Here is a 19,719-nt window from a genome sequence, read left to right as displayed (position 1 = left end):
GATAGAGTTCTTATTACACTTGAGCTTACAATTTGGATGCAAATGCCAAATAAAACAGTTTATTATTTAAAATAGAGTGATTAGTCAGGAATTCATCATGTTTCAAGAACCACTTGAATGGTATTTTTCAGGAACTAGCCCAGTGATTGACACAGGCTGAAGAATCAACCTCATGCCAAATCGATTGCTTAATTAAACAAGGCGAGTTGTTGGTTTCATTAGTGATTCTACTTTGAAACAAATACTTCCCACTTATCTCATTTCAGATGACTGGGTCCTGTACACGTGAAGATTTGAAATTGCAATCCAAGTCTCTATTGTTATTGTTGTTGTTGTGTATATCTCATCATCTGCAGCTAGTATCTGACTCATGACATTCTGCAAACAAAGATGAACCTTCCAGAGATTTTGTCTCTAGCAGTGACTTGTTGCAGTGTGCTTTGTGTTATTAGGTATTTTTCTGTATGGGCATGGGGGTCTTTTATACGTGGAATATATTACATTGGAGGATAGGGACTAGGTTCTATACTTTTCTATATATGTCAGAAACATATGATACCTAGAAATGTCCAAACCCTCTTGCCACTTTGGGGGAAGCCAGTGGAAGGCAAAACTAACACATTGAGAACAGAAGAGGATAGAACTGTGTTCTTGATACTTTTTTTCCTATAACTAACAATACATTCTTGAGGATGTCCAGGAGTTGGACATTTATATCTGTGCAATAATGCATTTTTATACTGTTTATGATGGCCAGAGTATGGATTTTTCTATTAGAATTGAAATTACCACAATATGGATACGTTATTATCATCCCCTTTTAAGGAAATCTGAAGCTTACAGAGATTAAATAAATTGTTAAAAGTAATACAGTCAAGGTAGTAATAGAGTGAAGATTCAAACTTGAGTCTTTCTGCTTAGGTGGAGGTTCTCCCCTGAGCCCCAAACACCTACTATTACCCATTCTTATTGCTAACATCATCGTCTTTCCTACTTTTCTTTTCTGCTTACCCTTTTTCTCAGAGGAAATAGTGTCTCTCCTCCTCCTTATGGCTAGGTTAGCTTTGCCTGTTATGCTCTTGCTTGTATCCTCCCTGTCTTCTTTGGGACTTTGCTATGAATCAGTCAGGCTCTTGAATTGAATCCTTTTCACTTTCACATCTTGAATAAATTCAAGTCATGCCTAACTCCTGCCCCCTCCCTATCTCTTGATCCTGATAACTCCTTAAGCTCTTCTCTCTCTTATTGTATTTTCAGAGAAACTTTTAGAAAACGAAGCTTACACTCTCTATTCCCACTAATTTTCTTTTTTGATGCTGGGGATAGAATCCAGGTTCTCACACGTACTAGTTCAGTATTCTGTCACTGAGGTATGTCCCAGCTCCTTCCATTAATTTGCTCTTGATTGAAATGACTCTCTTATAATTTTCTGAGGGGAGAACATGCATCACAATCCTCCCTATCCAAAGGAGCAGATCTTATGATGATATGTCACAAGTTCTACTCCTGGTTGGGTCATGGTTATTAATGGGCAGGATCAATATGCTTTAAAATGTCATCCATGCCCCATCTATTTTAGGCTTCCTGCTCTTTGCCTTCCTGTAGTGGCAAATCTAAACAGAGCATTTTCCTCTGGGGTTTATTGACCATCTTTTCTTCTTTTGTCTTTATTCCTGTTTCCCTCCTTCCATATCTTTCTTCTTTCTCCTCAGAGCAAATCAAAGAAAGATGTGTTAGCTTTTCATCCTTGTGACCAAGATACCAGACAAGCAAACTTAGAAGAGGAAAACTCTATTTTGGCTTATGGTTTCAGTCCATGGTTGACTGACTCCATTGCTCCTGGCCCAAGATGAGGCATAGCATCCTGGCAGAAGAGTGTGGCAGAGGAGCACTACTAGTCTGCTAAGGCAGCCTGGGAAGCAGAGAGAGGAAGAGGGAAAGGACCACAGGGAATATATGCCCTTTCAGGGCAGCCTCCAGTAGTGCCCACCTGCTGTCAGTTACCACCCAGTAAGTCCATTCAAATTAGGATGAGTGATTAGGTTATAGCTCTCATAATCACATAATTTCACCTCAATATATTCCTGCATTAATACAGGAGTTTTGGGGGGACACCGCATATCCAAATCATAAGAGAAGGCAAGTCTTAGGGGGAAGTATTAAATACCTAAGCACTTTTACACATCATGAGAGCCCTGCTTTACCTTTACACCTATTAATATTTATTCTGTTACTACGAATGCCTAGTTTAAGTATAGAAAGTATAAATAAACAAGAGTTGAATTCTGACATTACTAGGTTTCCTGAAGATGATGTCATCAAAACATTGTTCTAATCTCAGTAGTTACCACTCATTGAATTTCTAGTGGTCAAATTCAATGATTTCTTATGCGTTGAGTCTTTTCTATCTATGGGCAATACATTGATCTCTTAGCCAGTCCCTCCTTGAAATGCTTTGCTTGGATTTCATGCCATACTACTTTACCAGGTACCTGTGGCAACTTAAGTCTGTTTTACTGTCAGCATTCATTTGCCCATCACTGGCAAAACTGTACGCCAAATTTCCTATGGGAAGATCATCTACAGTCTTGGCCATATGATTTACCTCTGCTCAAGCTCAAGATATGGGCTTTGATTGGCTCTAACCCTATCATTATCAAACTGTAATCTCCCAGTCACAGTAATTAGGTCACAAATGGGCATGTAATTGCAAGATTCAATTAGATACAAGAAGAATTTTGTGAGGGCTTCAGAGAAAGAAGCTCTTTTCCCATCCTCTCAGACATAGGTGTAAAAGGATATAGAGCTTGGAGCTTGCTATAGCCACTTGGGCACCACATGAAATTTGAGACTGTAGCTAAGCAGAGAGATGCAGAGTGGAATGACGGATGATGGCTTGTTGATATCCTTAAGTCCTGTATCCATCCACACTTGAAGCCAGCTTAATGTAGACTTTTCAGAAACAAAGGCCAATAAATCCTCCCTCTCCCCAGCTATTTTGCCTTACGCCAGTTTGATTTGTGTTTTGCTTCTTTTATAACCTATTTTACTGTGTACATATATACATATGCTGGTAAATGCAGAGAGAGTTTTAGAAAGATGTATTTCAAAGTTGAAGTAGGAAAGGGAATTCAGAAGGATCTTTTATGTTATCTTTATTATTAGACTGCTTTATGACAAGAAGACATTTCTCTTTCTTTTTTAATATACTCTTAAGTTGCAATTAATGATATTTCAAAAATACCTTTTCACACTTTCTTTAGTTGTAGATGGACACAATATCTTTATTTCTATTTATTTATTTTTATGTGGTGCTGAGGATCAAACTCAGGGCCTCAGGCATATAAGGCAAGCGCTTTACCACTGAGCTACAACCTTAGCCTCCTCTCTCTTTTTGTCAGCACTAGGGACAAAACCCAGGTCTTGCTCACAACAGGCAAGTGCTCTACCACTAAGTAACGTCACCAGCCCTAGGATGCATTATTCATGGAATCAAAAATAAACATCCAGTAAGCATAAAGAAAACATTCTGCTACCAGTTCCTCCACTCTTTACCAATGACAAAACCAACGATTTTTTGTGTGTAGTTCTAGGGATCAAACCCAGGGCCTTGTACATGCTAGGCAATCACTCTATCACTGAACTACATCCCCAGCCCAACAACAAATATGTATGTTGTATTAATTGCCAATGTCTTTGCCCTATATTCAGAATGTGTAGCATTAGAAGTAAAACTTGTCTTTCTCCTTTCCTTTTACTATGGTGGGTTCTGGAGTTTATAAAACAAATGTCCTTAAAACTGGGGATTTAGAATTCATCTTACAAACAATGATGCTTACAGTTTACTCTTAAGTTGCAATTAATGATATTTCAAAAATACCTTTTCACACTTACTGTACTAAATGAATAGTTGTTGCATCCCCATTATCTGCTCTGCAAATGAGAACAAATGAGGCACAAACTAATCAAGTGTTCAACTGAATGTTCTACCATGAAACAGACAGGAGTAGCCATACTTTGTGCCTTTTGGTTCTCAGCCTATATTTCACCATAGTCTGCAACTTGGACAGGCTTCAGGAAACTCCATTTTAGATTCATTCTCTGGTGCTAAACTGAACTTGGCTCCCCCTAAGGGCCAAGAAGAGTGCTGGACTCTGATGCCTGTTTTCACATCACATTTCTCAGATACATTGTGACCACAGGTATACAATGGTCTGATACAAAACTACCCAACTTTCAGTGGTAGTGTAGTGTTCTGTGACCCCCAAACTGAATTTATTGCAAGGGATGGTCAGGAGCCAAGGTGTTCGTTACAACTGAATTTAAAAAAAGATTATTTCATCTCAAAAAGAAGAAACTTACAGTCAGCTCTGCTCATGTGGGAAACCTTGTCTTCAGGAGCCATGCCAACCGGCTCACCACCAGGGGGTGCAGTTTTACTACAGCAGGCAAGGAAAAAGGCGCGCTCTCATCTGAATCTTTTCTGAAGTCTGAATATTACAGAGTTCATTGCTACAGAGTTGAGGGCTGTCTCTGTTTAACTGATCCCTGGGAATGATGGCAGAGCTTTGCTTTAAAGTCTTACAATAAGTTTAAAGAATTAATCCCTCTGAGCTCATTAATTCATTTTCCCTAGTTTCCAAAAAGCACCATATTATGGAGATAATCATGACAGATAATCCAAATGAAAGCAATTTTGAGAAATGCCAATATAACTTTTTATTGCAACAGGGCTGACAAAAATCCTTTTCTCTACAAGGAAGACTATATGAAAAATAGGCCCCATGCTAAGAAACCTTTGTTCAAATAGGAGTAATAAAAGAACACTGGAATTGGAATAGAATACCATGGTATTTCACTTGGTTCCCTCAGTCGGAGGAATGAAAGTACATCAGAGGGACGAGTTTTCTCTTTAGAGTATTTAAATCAAAGGAGAAAAGGAAAAGAAAATCCACATCAACATCTGGTAATTAACTCAACAGTTAAAACAATTGGCCTCAAGTGAGGTCGAACTGCTTTGTTTCAAGCAAATGGTACTGATAAAATAGCTCCTTCAAATGGAGGGTAATCCTGAGGATTTTTCGGGAGGGAAGATATCCTTCTTTTTTGGCTTGTCGGAGAAGTCAAGGGGATATCGCCCATCAAATCACAAAGCAGATTCTAGGGTTTTATTTCTACCAGTAGGAATAACCTGGTTATATAAGAGTGGAATTCATGCATGTGAATTTTCTTCTATACACCAGGGATCCAGAAGAGGAGGTTTGAAATTTCTTTGGGGAGATATGTTATCACTGATCTCACAGAGTCCGATGTACTATGCTTTTAAAGCAAGAATAACTCCAAGAGGAACTGGCAATGAGAGAAGAAAGTATAGAAATGGGAGAACACTGGTCATGAATTTCTCGAGAATAAGCTCATTTAATGTCAGGGAAGGAACACACTGAGTAATGTCACAATACTATAAAAGGACGGATATTTGCTGTGTACCATACCAGGATATTTTTTTCCAGTCCCTTTTCAACCCCTGCTATCCCCAGAACGTTAGGAGTCTGAACAGGCTGCTATACTGACTGTCCTCCTACCCTCCAAACCGTGCAATCCTTGTGGGTGGCTTCCCGGGTCTGGCAGCCTGTTAGCAGCATCCCCCCCCCCCCCCCCCACACACACACACACACACACACAGGGCCTGCTTCCCAGCTGCACCCGCGAAGCCAGGGTTAATTATGTCCAGGTGCCTGCGCCCTAAATGAGTAAGTAAGGCTTTGGCAGTCGCAACCCACCAGGAGGGTGGGGTTTAGGGTCCGGGAGGGTGGTGCCTGGCCCCGCCCAGGGAGGGCGCCCCGCCCCGCCGGCCGGGCTGCACGTGACCCCCGGCCCCGCCTCCTGTCCGCTCCGCAGCGCCAGCTCGGCAGGCAGGCAGGCGCGGGGCGTGCGTCTGGAGTGAGACCCGCCAGGCTCCAACTCCGCAGCGCCCGAGCGCAGCGGGCAGCAACTTTCTCCCGGTCGCGGCGGTGACGGCGGGCGCTGCGGTGGCAGCCGGAGCGGGAGCCCCAAGCGGGAAGGCGGCGGCGGTTGCTCCCGCCGGGTCGGGCTGTCCAGCCCTCCGAGACCGCCGACCCGGAGCCTCCTCATCCCCCGGGCAGCCCCGGGCCCCTGCCCTATGTCCCGCAAGGCGAGCGAGAATGTGGAGTACACGCTGCGGAGCCTGAGCAGCCTGATGGGCGAGCGGCGCAGGAAGCAGCCGGAGCCGGACGCGGCGAGCGGCGCCGGGGAGCGCAGCCTGCTGGCGGCCGCGGAGTCGAGCGCCAGCCTGCAGAGCGCGGGCGCGGGCGGCGGCGTCGGGGACCTGGAGCGCGCGGCGCGGCGGCAGTTCCAGCAGGACGAGACCCCCGCCTTCGTGTACGTGGTGGCCGTCTTCTCGGCGCTGGGCGGCTTCCTGTTCGGCTATGACACCGGGGTGGTGTCGGGGGCCATGCTGCTGCTCAAGCGGCAGCTCAGCCTGGACGCGCTCTGGCAGGAGCTGCTGGTGTCCAGCACGGTGGGGGCGGCCGCCGTCTCGGCGCTGGCCGGCGGGGCCCTCAACGGCGTCTTTGGCCGCCGCGCCGCCATCCTCCTGGCCAGTGCCCTCTTCACCGCCGGCTCCGCAGTGCTGGCCGCCGCGAACAACAAGGAGACGCTGCTCGCCGGCCGCCTGGTCGTGGGACTTGGCATCGGTGAGTTCGGGCACTGCGAAGGGCGCTCCAGGACCCGGCATCACAGTCGTTGACCCGGGTGTCTTCCTTACTTGCGCCCCACAGGGGTCTCTGTCAGGTCTTGCGGGTCCTTGATCCTCTAGTTCTCTTGCCCTCACACCCCATAGGCTAGTAGGGTCTCCAAAGCTCCCTCTTGTGTGGGTGTGAGGGATTCTCTGCAGTCTCCCCGAGCCCACGTGGAATCTTAGATCGCCCACGGATCATTCTGCTCAGTTGTTGCCTCTCTAAGCGCTTCCACCAAGCCCCATAACCAGCTTTTTCTTTGATCCAGCCTAACCTGATGCCCCCCAGTTCCCGACCTGGAACCCAGCCAGTCATAAAGTCAGAATTGGGTACTTTTAAGAGTGAATTCTGAACTCTGAAGCTATTCTTTGCTACTGCTGTCTTTCCTTCTTTAGTCATTTATCTTAGATGGAATAGTTGCTTTTCCTGTTTTTTTTTTTGTTTTTTTTTTTTTGTATTTTCAGTTTTCACCCTTTTCAGAAATAATTCCCTACTCTTCGGACTTTTTCCTTTGGATATATATTCACCCATTCTCCTCTTTGTTTTGCATCTTCTGCTTTCCAGTTGGGAACCAAATTATCTATTAAAGATCATGTTCACTTCCTAAATTCATTTAGGAGCTACTCCTGTGGATAAATGCCCAGCAAGATGGATGTTTGCAATTTACTTTTAAAATGAAGGGATTAAGGTTCCCTAGGCATTGATTTTTCACCTTGCTTGCTGAGCAGGGGAGGTACAATTGGCAAGTTCTTGGCAGAAGGAAGCTATTTGGAATGTGCTCAGTATTATTAGAAAGCTCTTTTGAGGGAAAGGGAGGAGGGTTGCGACTTAAATCTCACCAGTAATTTTTCTAAGACAGTACTGATGCTTTTTTAATGTTTCACTTCATGATTTGGTGTTTTGTTTCCCTTAGGGTGCTGTTGAAGTCTTTCTCCCCTGTGGCTCGGGCTTGGTGAGAGCACTTTAGACCTGGGGCTGCTGCTGATCTGTTCCTTCACATCTTGTTTGATGTCAGTGCTTTTCACGTTTTTTTCCTCAGGTTCCAAGGGGAAGCCAATGTCATTTATTCAACTCTGCATGCAGGAACCATGAGCCTAAAACTCACCTCCGTGCACTTTGTATCTAAAATCTCTCATCAAGGACCTTCCTTTTGCTTGCATTTGTAGGATTAACTGGTGTTGCAGGGCACCGCTGTCAGTAAAATGTGAATTTGTCCTGTAAAGTTCCAAATGGCCAAAACCAACTCATTCCATCTGAGATTAAATCTTTGTGTGGAAACTACCTGAGCCTTCAGCAGGATCGATCCTTCAACAGTTAACCTGCCTTAAGGATCGGTCTGATGACTAGAATTCTTTTCCCAGCATTGTCTCCTTGGGACATCTGGACTTTTTTTTTTTTTTCTTTTCTGTCATAGAATATTTTAGGTAGCAAGATTTGGTCAGTAAACTTTGATCTTATTTGTGATTTTGATATTGATATTTTGCAGAGATCTCTCAGTGAAACTTTCCAGTATTGGATAAAAATGTGAGCATTATCTTTGCTCTTTTCTGACGGGAAAAATTGAGCTGCTCTAGTGCATCAGGTCCCCTTGCAGATGTTGTGCACATAATGGGAGAGCAGAGTCCCCTGGAAGTGCAGCAGGGTGGGACTAAAACAAGGAAGAACTTGCTGAGCTGCTTCAGAGAGGTTATCTGATGGCTGATGAGCTCAGAGATCAGGGGCGTCCTCACAGGCTGACACCAGAAGCCCTTACCCCAGAGGCGGAGGCGGAGGCAGAAGGTTGACAGCAGAAGTGAGGAAAGGACCTTCAAAGCAAAGGGGATGAATACTGAAAGGAAAGCACAGGTGCTTAGGGACCAAGGAGAAACTGACACAAAAGGAGGAAGCAGTTAAAGGATTGGAAATATGGATGTGCAAGAACTGTGGAGGTCACTTACACCCTTGTTCTGTGGTCTCTGGGCTCCTAGGCTGAACAGGGAAGGCCAGCTTGGGACATGGTCCTGATTCAGTCCTAGTAGGGCCCATTGTAGTTCTTCTGGAAAACACCACTCAGGGTAGAATCCTTGATGCCAAATTTTGTTAAAATCCTCTTCATTTAGAAAATGAAAAATGATATAAGGTCACGAACAGGCTTTAAAGTAGGCCCCATTAAAAAACATTAGATAAAACACTTCAGATTAGGATCTCTGTTAAGCATGTGGCTGTACATAAGAAATCCTTAACATTCATAAGAACTCAGAAGAATTATTTTTAACTACAAGGAAATGGGTCCTTAATATGAGCATTTTTGAGGGACATTAAATGACTTTTGATTGTTTAATACACTAAGTCTGGATTAAATTCATGTTGTTTTAACTAAAAGTTTTATCTGTAATCAGGGGTTTATGATTGGCTGCTCTTTGATACTTGGTAAATGTCAAATCATAAATTGTGGTTTTGGTACCCTTTGCAGATAAGTTTGCCATGATAACTTCTTCCCTAAGTATATCATGGTAAATATAAGGTCCATGGGGACAGGGAGTTTTGCTGCTTTTCTTCCCCATATTCCTGATACACTGGAGACATTTGCTGAGTAAGTGGATGGATAGTGAGCAGAAACGTTAACAAATTTCCACTTCTGGTAGGGTACCACTTACCACTTTGTTAGAATTGGTCTGTTCATAAGGCAAAAGTAGTACATTGTCACAATATTTAAAAGGTCACCTAGAGGCTTTAGTTGTAATAGTTTAATGAATGATTCATTATCTATTTAACAAATGCTAATTAAAGCTTCCATTGCTGTTCTATCTAATTAGGGGTGGCAATAATTAGAAAAAAATTCCATCGTGGAGGTGATCATTCCCTAATGGAGAAGAAAGACCCATGAACAAGCAAGTAAAATTCAATAGAAATTTCTTTAAAGTGCCAGAGGAAAGAGAAGAGTGGATGATTTTTTTTTTTTTTTTTTTTTTTGGAGGGGGATGGCAGTAAATAGAACACAGGATTAAGTAAGGTTTTATAGAAAGGAGGGTATTTAGACTAGAGATTGAAGAATAATGAGTTCAGGTGATATAGAGGTAGCCAGGAAAATGCTTGTTTAATGCTTTTTTTTTTTTTTTAAATTCTAGGCACAGTGGAATACTTTGCATACATATATTATCTCATTTAACCTCCTATGTGAAACCAGGTCTCCTTTTGCTGGATGTGGAAACATTTTAGAGCACTTAAACAAAAATATACAATGTCCAGATTCAGAAAATAAGACCTCAGAGTTTTTTGCTTTTTCTGTTACCTTACTGAGCATTTAAGGTGGGGTTAACAGCAGGTATGAATGCAAGGAAAATCAAAATATTGTTTGAAACATATGTGAGGTGATGGGATCATCATGAGAGTGGAATGTTCTGGGGGTTTTAGGCTGGACAGGGCTTAGAGGCTGTGCCTAAGGAGGGACAGCCATTGGAGGTTCTCAGCTGTAAATGATGTAATTAGATGAATCATCCCTTGAATCTGATTTTTTTTATTTTTTTCTTTTTTTTTCTTTTTTTTATTCTGCCTTTGAGCTCTTTGGCTTTCTCCCCTAAACATTCTTGCCCCTTGGAATTGTTTCAGTTTTAGAAATTCTTTGCTGTGTTGGTTACCACAGGGTAGATGAGGCATAGTATGAGGTCATGTGACTTAGGAAGAGTTATGGTCCCTTAGTGGAAATCTTTGGAAAAGAAGGATGCAGCGGGTATGGTTGTGAATCTGTGTTAAATGAGTCATACAGTAAAAGAAGCATCAGGGATGAGAGGTATTTGTGTTTTAGCTTTGGGATCTGTTTCCTTGACTAAGTGCAACAAAATAAGTTTACCAAGTGCCTGTTTGTGAGTAGGGTATTGTTTTAGCTTTTTCATTTTTCCTGTTTTGGTCCTGAGACCAGACTTTCTTCTTTTTTTTTTTTTACAGTTACCGTTGCAACCTGAACTTTTTAAATCTGAAGACTTAGATTTTAAATAGGGCACACATATGACCCCAGAAATCACTGTATTCTAATAGGGCAATCTTATTAGTTATGCCCTTTACACATAGTTCCATGCTGTAGGTGTTTGTTTAGCAGAAATTCATCTGTGATCAGTGTTTTTAAGTGTGGTTATAGCAAGAATGAAGGAATGTGAGCTTGCTCAGGTTTGCTTGATTATTTTCTGTGAACTTGTATCTCATACATAACACACTCAAATTGTCTGGAAAGGCACATTGTTAGAACATAGTACTGTTATCACTGTTGGCATACATATAGTTAGGCAGAAAGCATAGGAAGGAGCCTTTTTCCTTGATGTTGGAATTTACTGACCCTTACAAGTGGTGATTTGGTGCCTGTGTAGGAATATCAAGGTCTCCAAATACTGATACTTGTCAACATTCAGACTTTCGCTGTGAGTTGACATGAATTTATATAGCAGATTTGTTGGATTTACCTTGGGTTGACATCAGATTCTGTCAGCCCTAGTTTCAGGACTCCCTCTGCAGGAGCACAATGATAGCGCCAGTTCCAGCTTGCAGTTGGCATCTTATGGCCTATTGAATAATATTTTGAGATATACCACATTTTCTCCCAAATAATCCTTGAAATTCTTCCTTAATGTAAGTCAAATGTAAGATCATGTTTGATCAAAGCATTATAGAATATTGAGGTTAATGCAAATAAAGATTACTTTAAGGTAGGGAAAGTTAGCTAGAAGCAGCAAATAGTCATCAAATGTTATTAGATTTTTTTTTGTTGTTGTTTGAGGGATAAGGGTCGATCAAATTAGTTTTTTCTATTTCCCCTATTTTTTTTTTTTGAGAGAGAATTTTAATATTTATTTATTTTAGTTTTCGGCAGATACAACATCTTTGTATGTGGTGCTGAGGATCGAACCTGGACGGCACGCATGCCAGGCGAGCGCACTACCGCTTGAGCCACATCCTCAGCCCCCCTAATTTTTTTTTAGGGTGCAGTGCTGGGGATTGAACCCAAGGCCTCACACATGATAGGCAATCCCTGTGCCACTGAGCTGCTTCCCCAGCCCTTGATTATTTATTTATTTATTTTAAAGCAGTGCTTGTGTGTTGGATTTATGTTCCCTACTGGTATGAAACTGATAAGTAAAATAAAGCTTCCTTTCACTTCTGTTTCCTCCTCCTTTCCAGCTGGTGACACAGGGATTGAGTGTTGCAGGGTTACAGTGTGGACTGTGACTAATTATGTTTACCTACTGGTATTGCAACATCCTCCCCAAATGAGATGTCATAAGTCTGCTAGCATGAGTTACATGAAATTATTCACATGACTTCACTAGACTGTGTTGTTCCTTTTCATTGATCCACGTTCCCCTCTTTGGTATGATAAGCTCAATGAACACAGTCAAAGTTGATTAACTTCACACTAAAGTCAGTGGTATGAACACCTCTAATGATCAACAACCCATTTAGGAAACTCAAATGGCAAGCAGTTTGTGCCATCTTTACTCCAAAGCACATGAATCAAATTTTTTTTGAACTTGGTGCCTTTATACAGCCTTCCTGTCTACAACTTTTTTCATTTCTCTTTTTCCTATAACCATCAGTTAATAAATAGTAGCAGCATTTCTAATAGTAACTATTGCTTATAGTAACAAAATTTCCATTGTCTAGAGGAAAATCTGTACTCAAGTCCTCAAACTTGTTCCACATTTAAGATTGAATTTTGAGCTGGGGTTGTAATTTTGAGTTCAGTGATGGAGCACTTGCCTAGCATGTGTGAGGCTCTGGGGTCGATTCTCAGCACCACATATAAATAAGTAAATAAATAAAAATAAAGGTCCACTGACAACTAAAAAATATATTTTAAGAAGATTTAATTTCCTTGCATGTACAGAGGAAAAAAAAAAACCCAGTTTTAAAGGTACTTTATGTGAGGTCTTTTACTAAATATTAGTACCACTGTTTGGAATGGAGGTTGGAGGTTGTCAGGAGCTTCATTTCACAGCAAGGCTAACCAGATTCAGTGGGTCACCAGTCAGATTACAGCATCTCTCTGTCCTGAGTCAAGGCAGTCTTCATAGCTGAATGTGGGTTGGCAAACTGTTAGCCTGCAACACCCTGGAAATGATTATACCTAAGATATGTTGAATGATTATACGTCTAAACAGGTTGCCTGCACCGATTCCCATAGGCTTTGTAATAACCCAGTGGAATAATGCAGTTATTTAACATGAGGATATTTAGGCAGAAAGAGAGGAAGTTACTTTCTTGTGTTTTATGACTACTGGGTGGAGCCAGTGTTGTCACCCAAGAGGTCCGACTTCAGTTTGCCTGTGCTGAGCTGCTCAGCCATGCTCCTCCCTGAATCAGCATAATTGCTCTTATCCATGATAAGTCATATGAGCATGACTTGAGTTTGTTTTAGTGTAGACTTATTTTCTTATTGTGGTGAACGCATAACATTGCACTTTCCGTCCTACCCTTTCTCAAGTGTTGAGTCCACCAGTGTTCATTCACCCTGTTGTAAAGGGATCTTTACAACATTTTCATCTTGCAAACTGGAACTCTCTGTGTAGTAAACACTCATTTCTCCTGCCCTTTTCCCCAGCTCTTGGTAACCACCTTTGTACTTTCTAGGATTTGATAACTTTAGATATTGCAGATAAGTGGAATCATGTAGTATTTATCCTTCTGTGACTGACTTATTTCATATAGGCCTTCGGGTCAATCCATATTGTGGCATGTGGCAGGATTTCTTTTTTTTGGTACTGGGGATTGAACCCAGGGACACTTTACCACTCAGCTACATCCCTAGTACTTTATTTTTAAATTTTGAAGCAGGATCTCACTAAGTTGCTGAGGCTGGTCTCAAACTTGTGATCCTCCTATCTCAATCTCCCAAGTAGCTGGGATTACAGGCATGTATCACTGTGCCTGGCCAGAGTTTCTTTTTTTAAGGCTTCGTAATGTTCCCCTGGCTCCCCCTAACCCCCTGCCCCATTTCTCTGTGAATGTGCATGTATGCAGTATTTTCTTTATCATTTTATCTGTTGACATTGGGGTTACTTCTGTCTTGGCTTTTGTGGATAATGCAGTGAACATGGGAGTGCAACCATTTCTTTGAGATCCTGCTTTGAATTATTTTAAGTCCGTATACAAAAATAGGATTGCTGAAACATATGGTTGTTCTATTCTTACTTTCTTGAGCAAACTCTCCACTGTTTCCCTGGGTGGCTGCACCATTGTGCATTCCTGCTAGCTTCACAAGGGTTCCAGGTTGTTTTCACCCTTTCCAGCACTTGTGATTTTCCTTTCTTGTGACAGTGGCCATCCTGATGGATGGGAAGTGATTCTTCACTGTGGTTTTGATTTATTTTTCTCTTGTGATAAGTAATGGTGAGCATCTTTCCATACATTGGCCATGTCTTTCTCTTATTTGGAAAATTGTCCATTCAAGTCCTTTACCTACTTTTTAAATGGGGTTATTTTTGTTAGGTGGTAGATTGTCATATCTAATTATTAATCCTTTTTCAGATGTGATCTACATATACTTTCTCCCATTTCATAGGTTGCCATTTCACTCTGTTGATGTTACTTTCATTTTTCTATTTTTGTTTATGATCCCTGTGCTTTTGGTGTTATATCTAAGATGTCATGCCAAATCCAGTGTCTTAAAGCATTTCCTCTTAGAGTTTTTATAGTTTCAAGTCTTGAATCCATTTGAGTTAGTTTTCATATGTGGTAAGTTAAGGGTCCAGCCTTATTCTTTTGTATGTGGGCACCCTGTTTTCCCACTACAATTTTTCAGATGTTTTTTTCCCTGAACATTATTTTAAAAATAACAGACTTTTAGCCAGGCATGGTGACTAGCATCTGTAGACCTTCTACTCACTTGAGTTCAGGAGTTTGAAACCAAGCTGGGCAAATAGCCAGTCCCCAAACAGACATCCCTTTAAATGTTAATGACCTCTTCAAAAACACACCTCTGGCGTGTGTCAAGGAGTGACAACAAGGAAAACAAGAGTGGTTAGAACATGTCTTTCCCAGCCAAGGTCTTAAGTACAGGACATCCATCATCAGGGAAGCTGTGTCACAACTCTTATGTACAGGACATCTGTAATCAGGGAAGCTATGTCACACAGACTTCAGGGGAATCTGTTCACTGTGTGTGCACTGTAGAAGGCGCATCACGTGGAATATGGTGAAAATGAGACGTTGGAGGTCCGACTGCACAGCAGCACTGCCTGTGACGGGCAACTTAAAGTGTACACAGGCATCTCCTGTTTCACCTTTAAGCTTATGGTTTTCTCTCCACTTGTACTGTAATTTTCCATAATATTCTCTACATCCTGTGTCCCCCACAGCTATTTCTACTGCGTATTGACTTTGTTGGGTGCTGGAGAGACAAAGATAAAAATAGTCCCTGTTCTTAAAAGACTCAAGTGTGTCAGGGGAAGGCAAACAGGAGAGCATAGTAGTATGGTATTCATCTAACCATAGAAGTGTCTGTAGGATGTTTATTCATCCTTCCCAGCTTTATCACAAAAGCTCTCTCAGTGGCCTCTGCCGAATGTTAGCACTTTTCTTTGAACCACAAGCATAGCATTTTGCATCTCCCCCAGTAGAAGAGAAATTTATGGGGCTTTGGTAATTGGATATTAATATTATTTACATACTCCCACTGCAGTTATTTCTGTATCTTATATAATAAGCTCGTAAATATATTGCAAACTAGAGAATGTATAAAAGTAATACCCAATAAAATACTGCTGTAGTTGAATACTAGAAACCTCATGTAGCTACTCCATGGCTGTAGTGTTAATTAAGAAAGTGTTGTAACATGGCAATTAAGCCTGCAGCCTCTGGATCCCAGCTACCTGGGCTCAAACCTTGGCTGGCCACTTCCTAGCTGAGTAACCTTTGCTTCAGTTTCCTCATCTGTAGAATGAGATAATACCTGCCCCAGGATAGTTAGAAGATAGTTAGTATTTGTACAGTGCTTTTTGGGTGCTTGGCAAAGTAAAGCATCAGTGTTTGTTAAACATTGACCAAAAGCCTTCAGCAGATTACCCTGTGTGCCTCAGTTTCCCAGTCTCTTAAATGATTGGTATCATGGCAGTTAGGAAAAAAAAGTTGTAGAAATTAAATGAGCTATATATGTAAAAATGTCTATCTGTCAAAACCATTAGCTCTTGTAATTAGAAGTAGTCATCTCCCTTCAGTCAATATCCTAACACCTTTTTACAATTAGGGGAAATAAAATCATTGTTAATATTTAATGTTTACCATAACTAGTAATGGATTTATAATATTCCATGATATAACTTGACCAAACTTGGAAGACTGAATAGTTTAAAAGTAGGCAGCACTATCTTTTGAGTGCTCAGCTTATATCATGTAAGGTTTAGTTCCAGTAAGACAGAGGAGATTTAAAATGGGTTTTTAAAAAAGTAAAGATCATAGGTGGTATGTGAGAGAAGGTTACTTTTTCAGTGGAGAAAATAGAAATTGGTGCATGTGAAGCCTTGAGGTGAGTGAGTAGTTTTTCTGGTAATGTGGAGGATAGAGTAAGAAAGTGGTAAACTTGTGGACCTGTTTGTTCAGGGGGTAATCATGGCTGACAGAGCCCACAGGTGCTATGATATTAGACCTGCCTGTAATTATTTTATATTTTATATGCTCGTTTGAGAACAAAATGTTCATTTCCCAGTGGGAAAGCTATATCTGCCTTTTAAAAGGCAAAGCATGAGTAGTTTTAATAATAATAATGATTAAAAAACTTGGAAGTAATAGCTTTGGAATAAAAAGAATTTTAATAATGGAAACTTTCATATAAAACTCTGTTATCATATTGGGGCTTTGTTTATGACTTCATATCAAGAATTCATTCCATATAACATAGAGAGTTAAATTGGAAACCAAAATTGTGTGCCTGGTATTCAAGGACTAAACATTAACCATTTAAAATTTGACTAGCAACTACTTTTAGTTTTGAAAGAAAATTACATAGTGGCTGAAAATGAGTTGCAAAAATTGGACCATGGTTTTAAATAATTCTTAAAGTATGGGCTTCACTTTAAATTGATATGAGGAAAAAAAAATTGATATTAGGGTAACATCTGATTCAGTTATTGCCATTTTTACCTAACTTGAACATTCACTGCAATGCTATAAAGACAATTGCTTCTGGGATGGTCCCTTTATGCCTTTTGAACAGAGGGCGTGTTCAGTGTAGGTGAGCTAGCAGAGCTGTCTGGACTTGGAGGGGTTGTGTAGATAGTGAAGTTGATGGGGTGGAAACAGGAAACAAACAAAACGGGCCAAATCCTTTGTCACTTTGAAAGTAAGCTTGTGGGGAAATTTTCTAAATTCTTATAGTCACTCCTACCCTGTGTCAGGGGAATACTCAGATTTTTTGGTGTTTACTATTCCTTCTACTTATTCATCCTTTCAAAATGATTTCTGATATTAAACTTCTTTCAGTACACTTGAGTCAAATACTGCAAAGAGCATAGAGCTCTCATGGGCTGTCATTTTGTTCTTGGAATATACGCCTTGTGAAAAATCTCTGATCTTCATTTCCTGGGATATAACACTTAAAGGGCAGTTTACCGGTGGTGTGGTAAAAAGTCCAACGGGGGTGGGCCCTAAAGCATGGCCCAGCCTTTCTCCATGTGTGGGCAGCTTTAGGTGCTGTCACTCACTGACATAAAGGTTAGTGTTTTCCTTAGTCTAAGAAGGAATGAAAGGAAGCTGGACATGGTGACCTATGCTTGTAATCCCAGGTGCTTTGCAGGCTAAGACAGGAGCACTGAAGTTTGAGGCCAGCCTAGGCAACTTAGCCAGACCCTATCACAAAATAAAAAATAAAAAGGGGTGGGGATGGGGCTGGAGTTGTGGCTCAGTGGTTGAGTGCTTGCGTAGCACATGTGAGGCACTGGGTTTGATCCTTAGCAACTCAGAAAAAATAAAATTTTTAAAAAAGCTGGGGTGGGATATGTCTTAGTGATAGAGTGCCCCTGGGTTCCATTTTCAGTACAGTGTGAGGAGGAAACATGAATGAAAGGAAGTACTGAGAGGTTGGTTAGTTAAGCACTGTTGGTGACAATGCTAACATTCAAACCCAGGTTTCTGATCAAGGATCAGTTTGTATTCCTCCTTCCTATCATTATTATTATTATTGTTAATTATTATTATTATTCCTCCTCCTCCTCCGCAGATTGAACCCAGGTACATTTTACCACTAAGCTACATCCTAAACACCCACTCTTCCTTTTTTTTTTTTTTTCAATTTAAATTTTGAGGCAGGGTCTCATTAAGTTGGTTAGGGCTTCCTTAAGTTGCTTAGGCTGGCCTCAAACTTGTGATCCTCCTGCTTTATCCCTGGAGTTTCTGGGATTAACAGCTGTGTGCCACTGTTTCTGGTCATTCCTTCCCATTATATGACAAAGCTTGTTCTTGGTTGTGAAAGCTAAATATTGTTAATATTTAAAAAAGACTTTAAAAGGTGATACTATTGCCTAGATTAGTATATCTGTATTTGATGTACTAATAATTAAAATTCCAATAAGAGGTTTTATAGAATTTTACAAAATAATTTTTGAAAGAATATTAATGGGATTGTGAGAACAGTAAAGAGATAGAAACATTAAGTAAAGAGCAATTATTCCAAATAAATAATATGTACTGTAATGTATAAAATAGAAGTCAGGAAAGTATGAATGGAAAAAATTGAAATTCTAGTGTTACGTTCAGTTATTCATAAGAGGTTCTTATAAATATTTGTGTAAGAATCATATAATGCAAGGAGAAAAGTTTATTAAGTGGTTAAGAAAGAAAGTGGGATAAGAATATGAATGACAATTATGTATGTGAAATTTAGCTCTCCTTTCCTAATTAATATCACATTGGCTTAAGAGTCCTTGAAGTTTTTAAGAAAAGAGTAATGTAAAAAAAAAAATCTGTCAGTGATATCTTTCATTACATTATTTTTAAAGCCTTCAAGTGGAGATTTTAAAAACAAGGTGACAGATTGGCAAATATAGAGGTAACTTTATTTACTAAGCAGAAAATGTATTCAAAGTATATTAAATGGACTCCTCTTTATATCAAGAGAAAATACAGTTAGTAAAAGAACTCTTGGCAAAGTGTTAAGCCTTGTTAATAATTCAATGTAAAAATTAAAAGAACATTTTATTTATTAAACTAGTGAATTAGAAAAAACTGAGGACTAGTTGTTCCCTAGGAAAATATGATGACTTAATTGATTTTCTGCTTATAATTGTAGAGACTATTCTAAATAATACCAGACCTGTTTAACATGTTTCATTCATTTACTCTTTTATTCATTCATAAAACAAAGTTAGAATTATGGATGCATATTAGATATCTAAGTAGTTACTTAGATACTGAGGTTAACATGGTGAAATCTGTGCTTTTGCAGTTCAAACTTTACAATATTTACTCTAGAAATTTCAGTTGAGGGATTATAATGAAGGGAGGTAAAGAAAAGCTCATTTTGTTTTTATATGTGTTTAGTATATGGTCTTAAAGTTTAAGGGAACCCATCTAAGTAAAATACCTAGAACTGGGGAATTGATTGTTAACCATGTGCCTGGTAGAACATTTCATTGCTGTTCAACTTGGAAGCATTAGACCTTAGGTGTATCTAAACCCCACAATGATATGCCCATAGTATAGAACCCAGTTGTGTGGACACATTGTAACCATCTCAACAATTAACAGCTGTAGAGTTTGGAAGTATAAAGCTTACATATAGTTCACATTTAAACTTAATGTATTCTTCCTTTTATGTTTTCTATTTTTAATGGAATTAAGTATTTTAATAGGATTTAATGTCAAAATTTTAATGGGATTTAGATTTTTGTTTTAAAATACAGTTAACAAAATATTCCAGAAATAGGTTTTTTTTTTGTATTAAATTTTACCTCTTACTCTATAGAATGAAAATTTTAAGAAATGGTGACAAAAATGTTATAAAGAA

At 40.1% G+C, this 19,719-nt stretch overlaps 1 protein-coding gene across 1 annotated transcript in view; it reads left to right on the top strand.

Annotated features, from left to right (window-relative positions):
- The first annotated feature begins 6,023 nt into the window (after positions 1–6,023).
- SLC2A13 (solute carrier family 2 member 13) overlaps positions 6,024–19,719 on the top strand; it is a 354,614-nt gene continuing 340,918 nt past the window's right edge. The window contains exon 1 of the mRNA XM_081309061.1: positions 6,024–6,713. Within this exon, the coding sequence (XP_081165187.1) occupies positions 6,161–6,713 (553 nt within the window). The 5' untranslated portion in view covers positions 6,024–6,160. The remainder of the gene's footprint in view (positions 6,714–19,719) is intronic.

The sequence above is a fragment of the Spermophilus citellus genome, assembly GCF_964194105.1.
Source record: "Spermophilus citellus genome assembly, chromosome: 10".
NCBI classification, from domain to species: Eukaryota; Metazoa; Chordata; class Mammalia; order Rodentia; family Sciuridae; genus Spermophilus; species Spermophilus citellus.
This window is presented reverse-complemented; position numbering and strand designations above follow the sequence as displayed.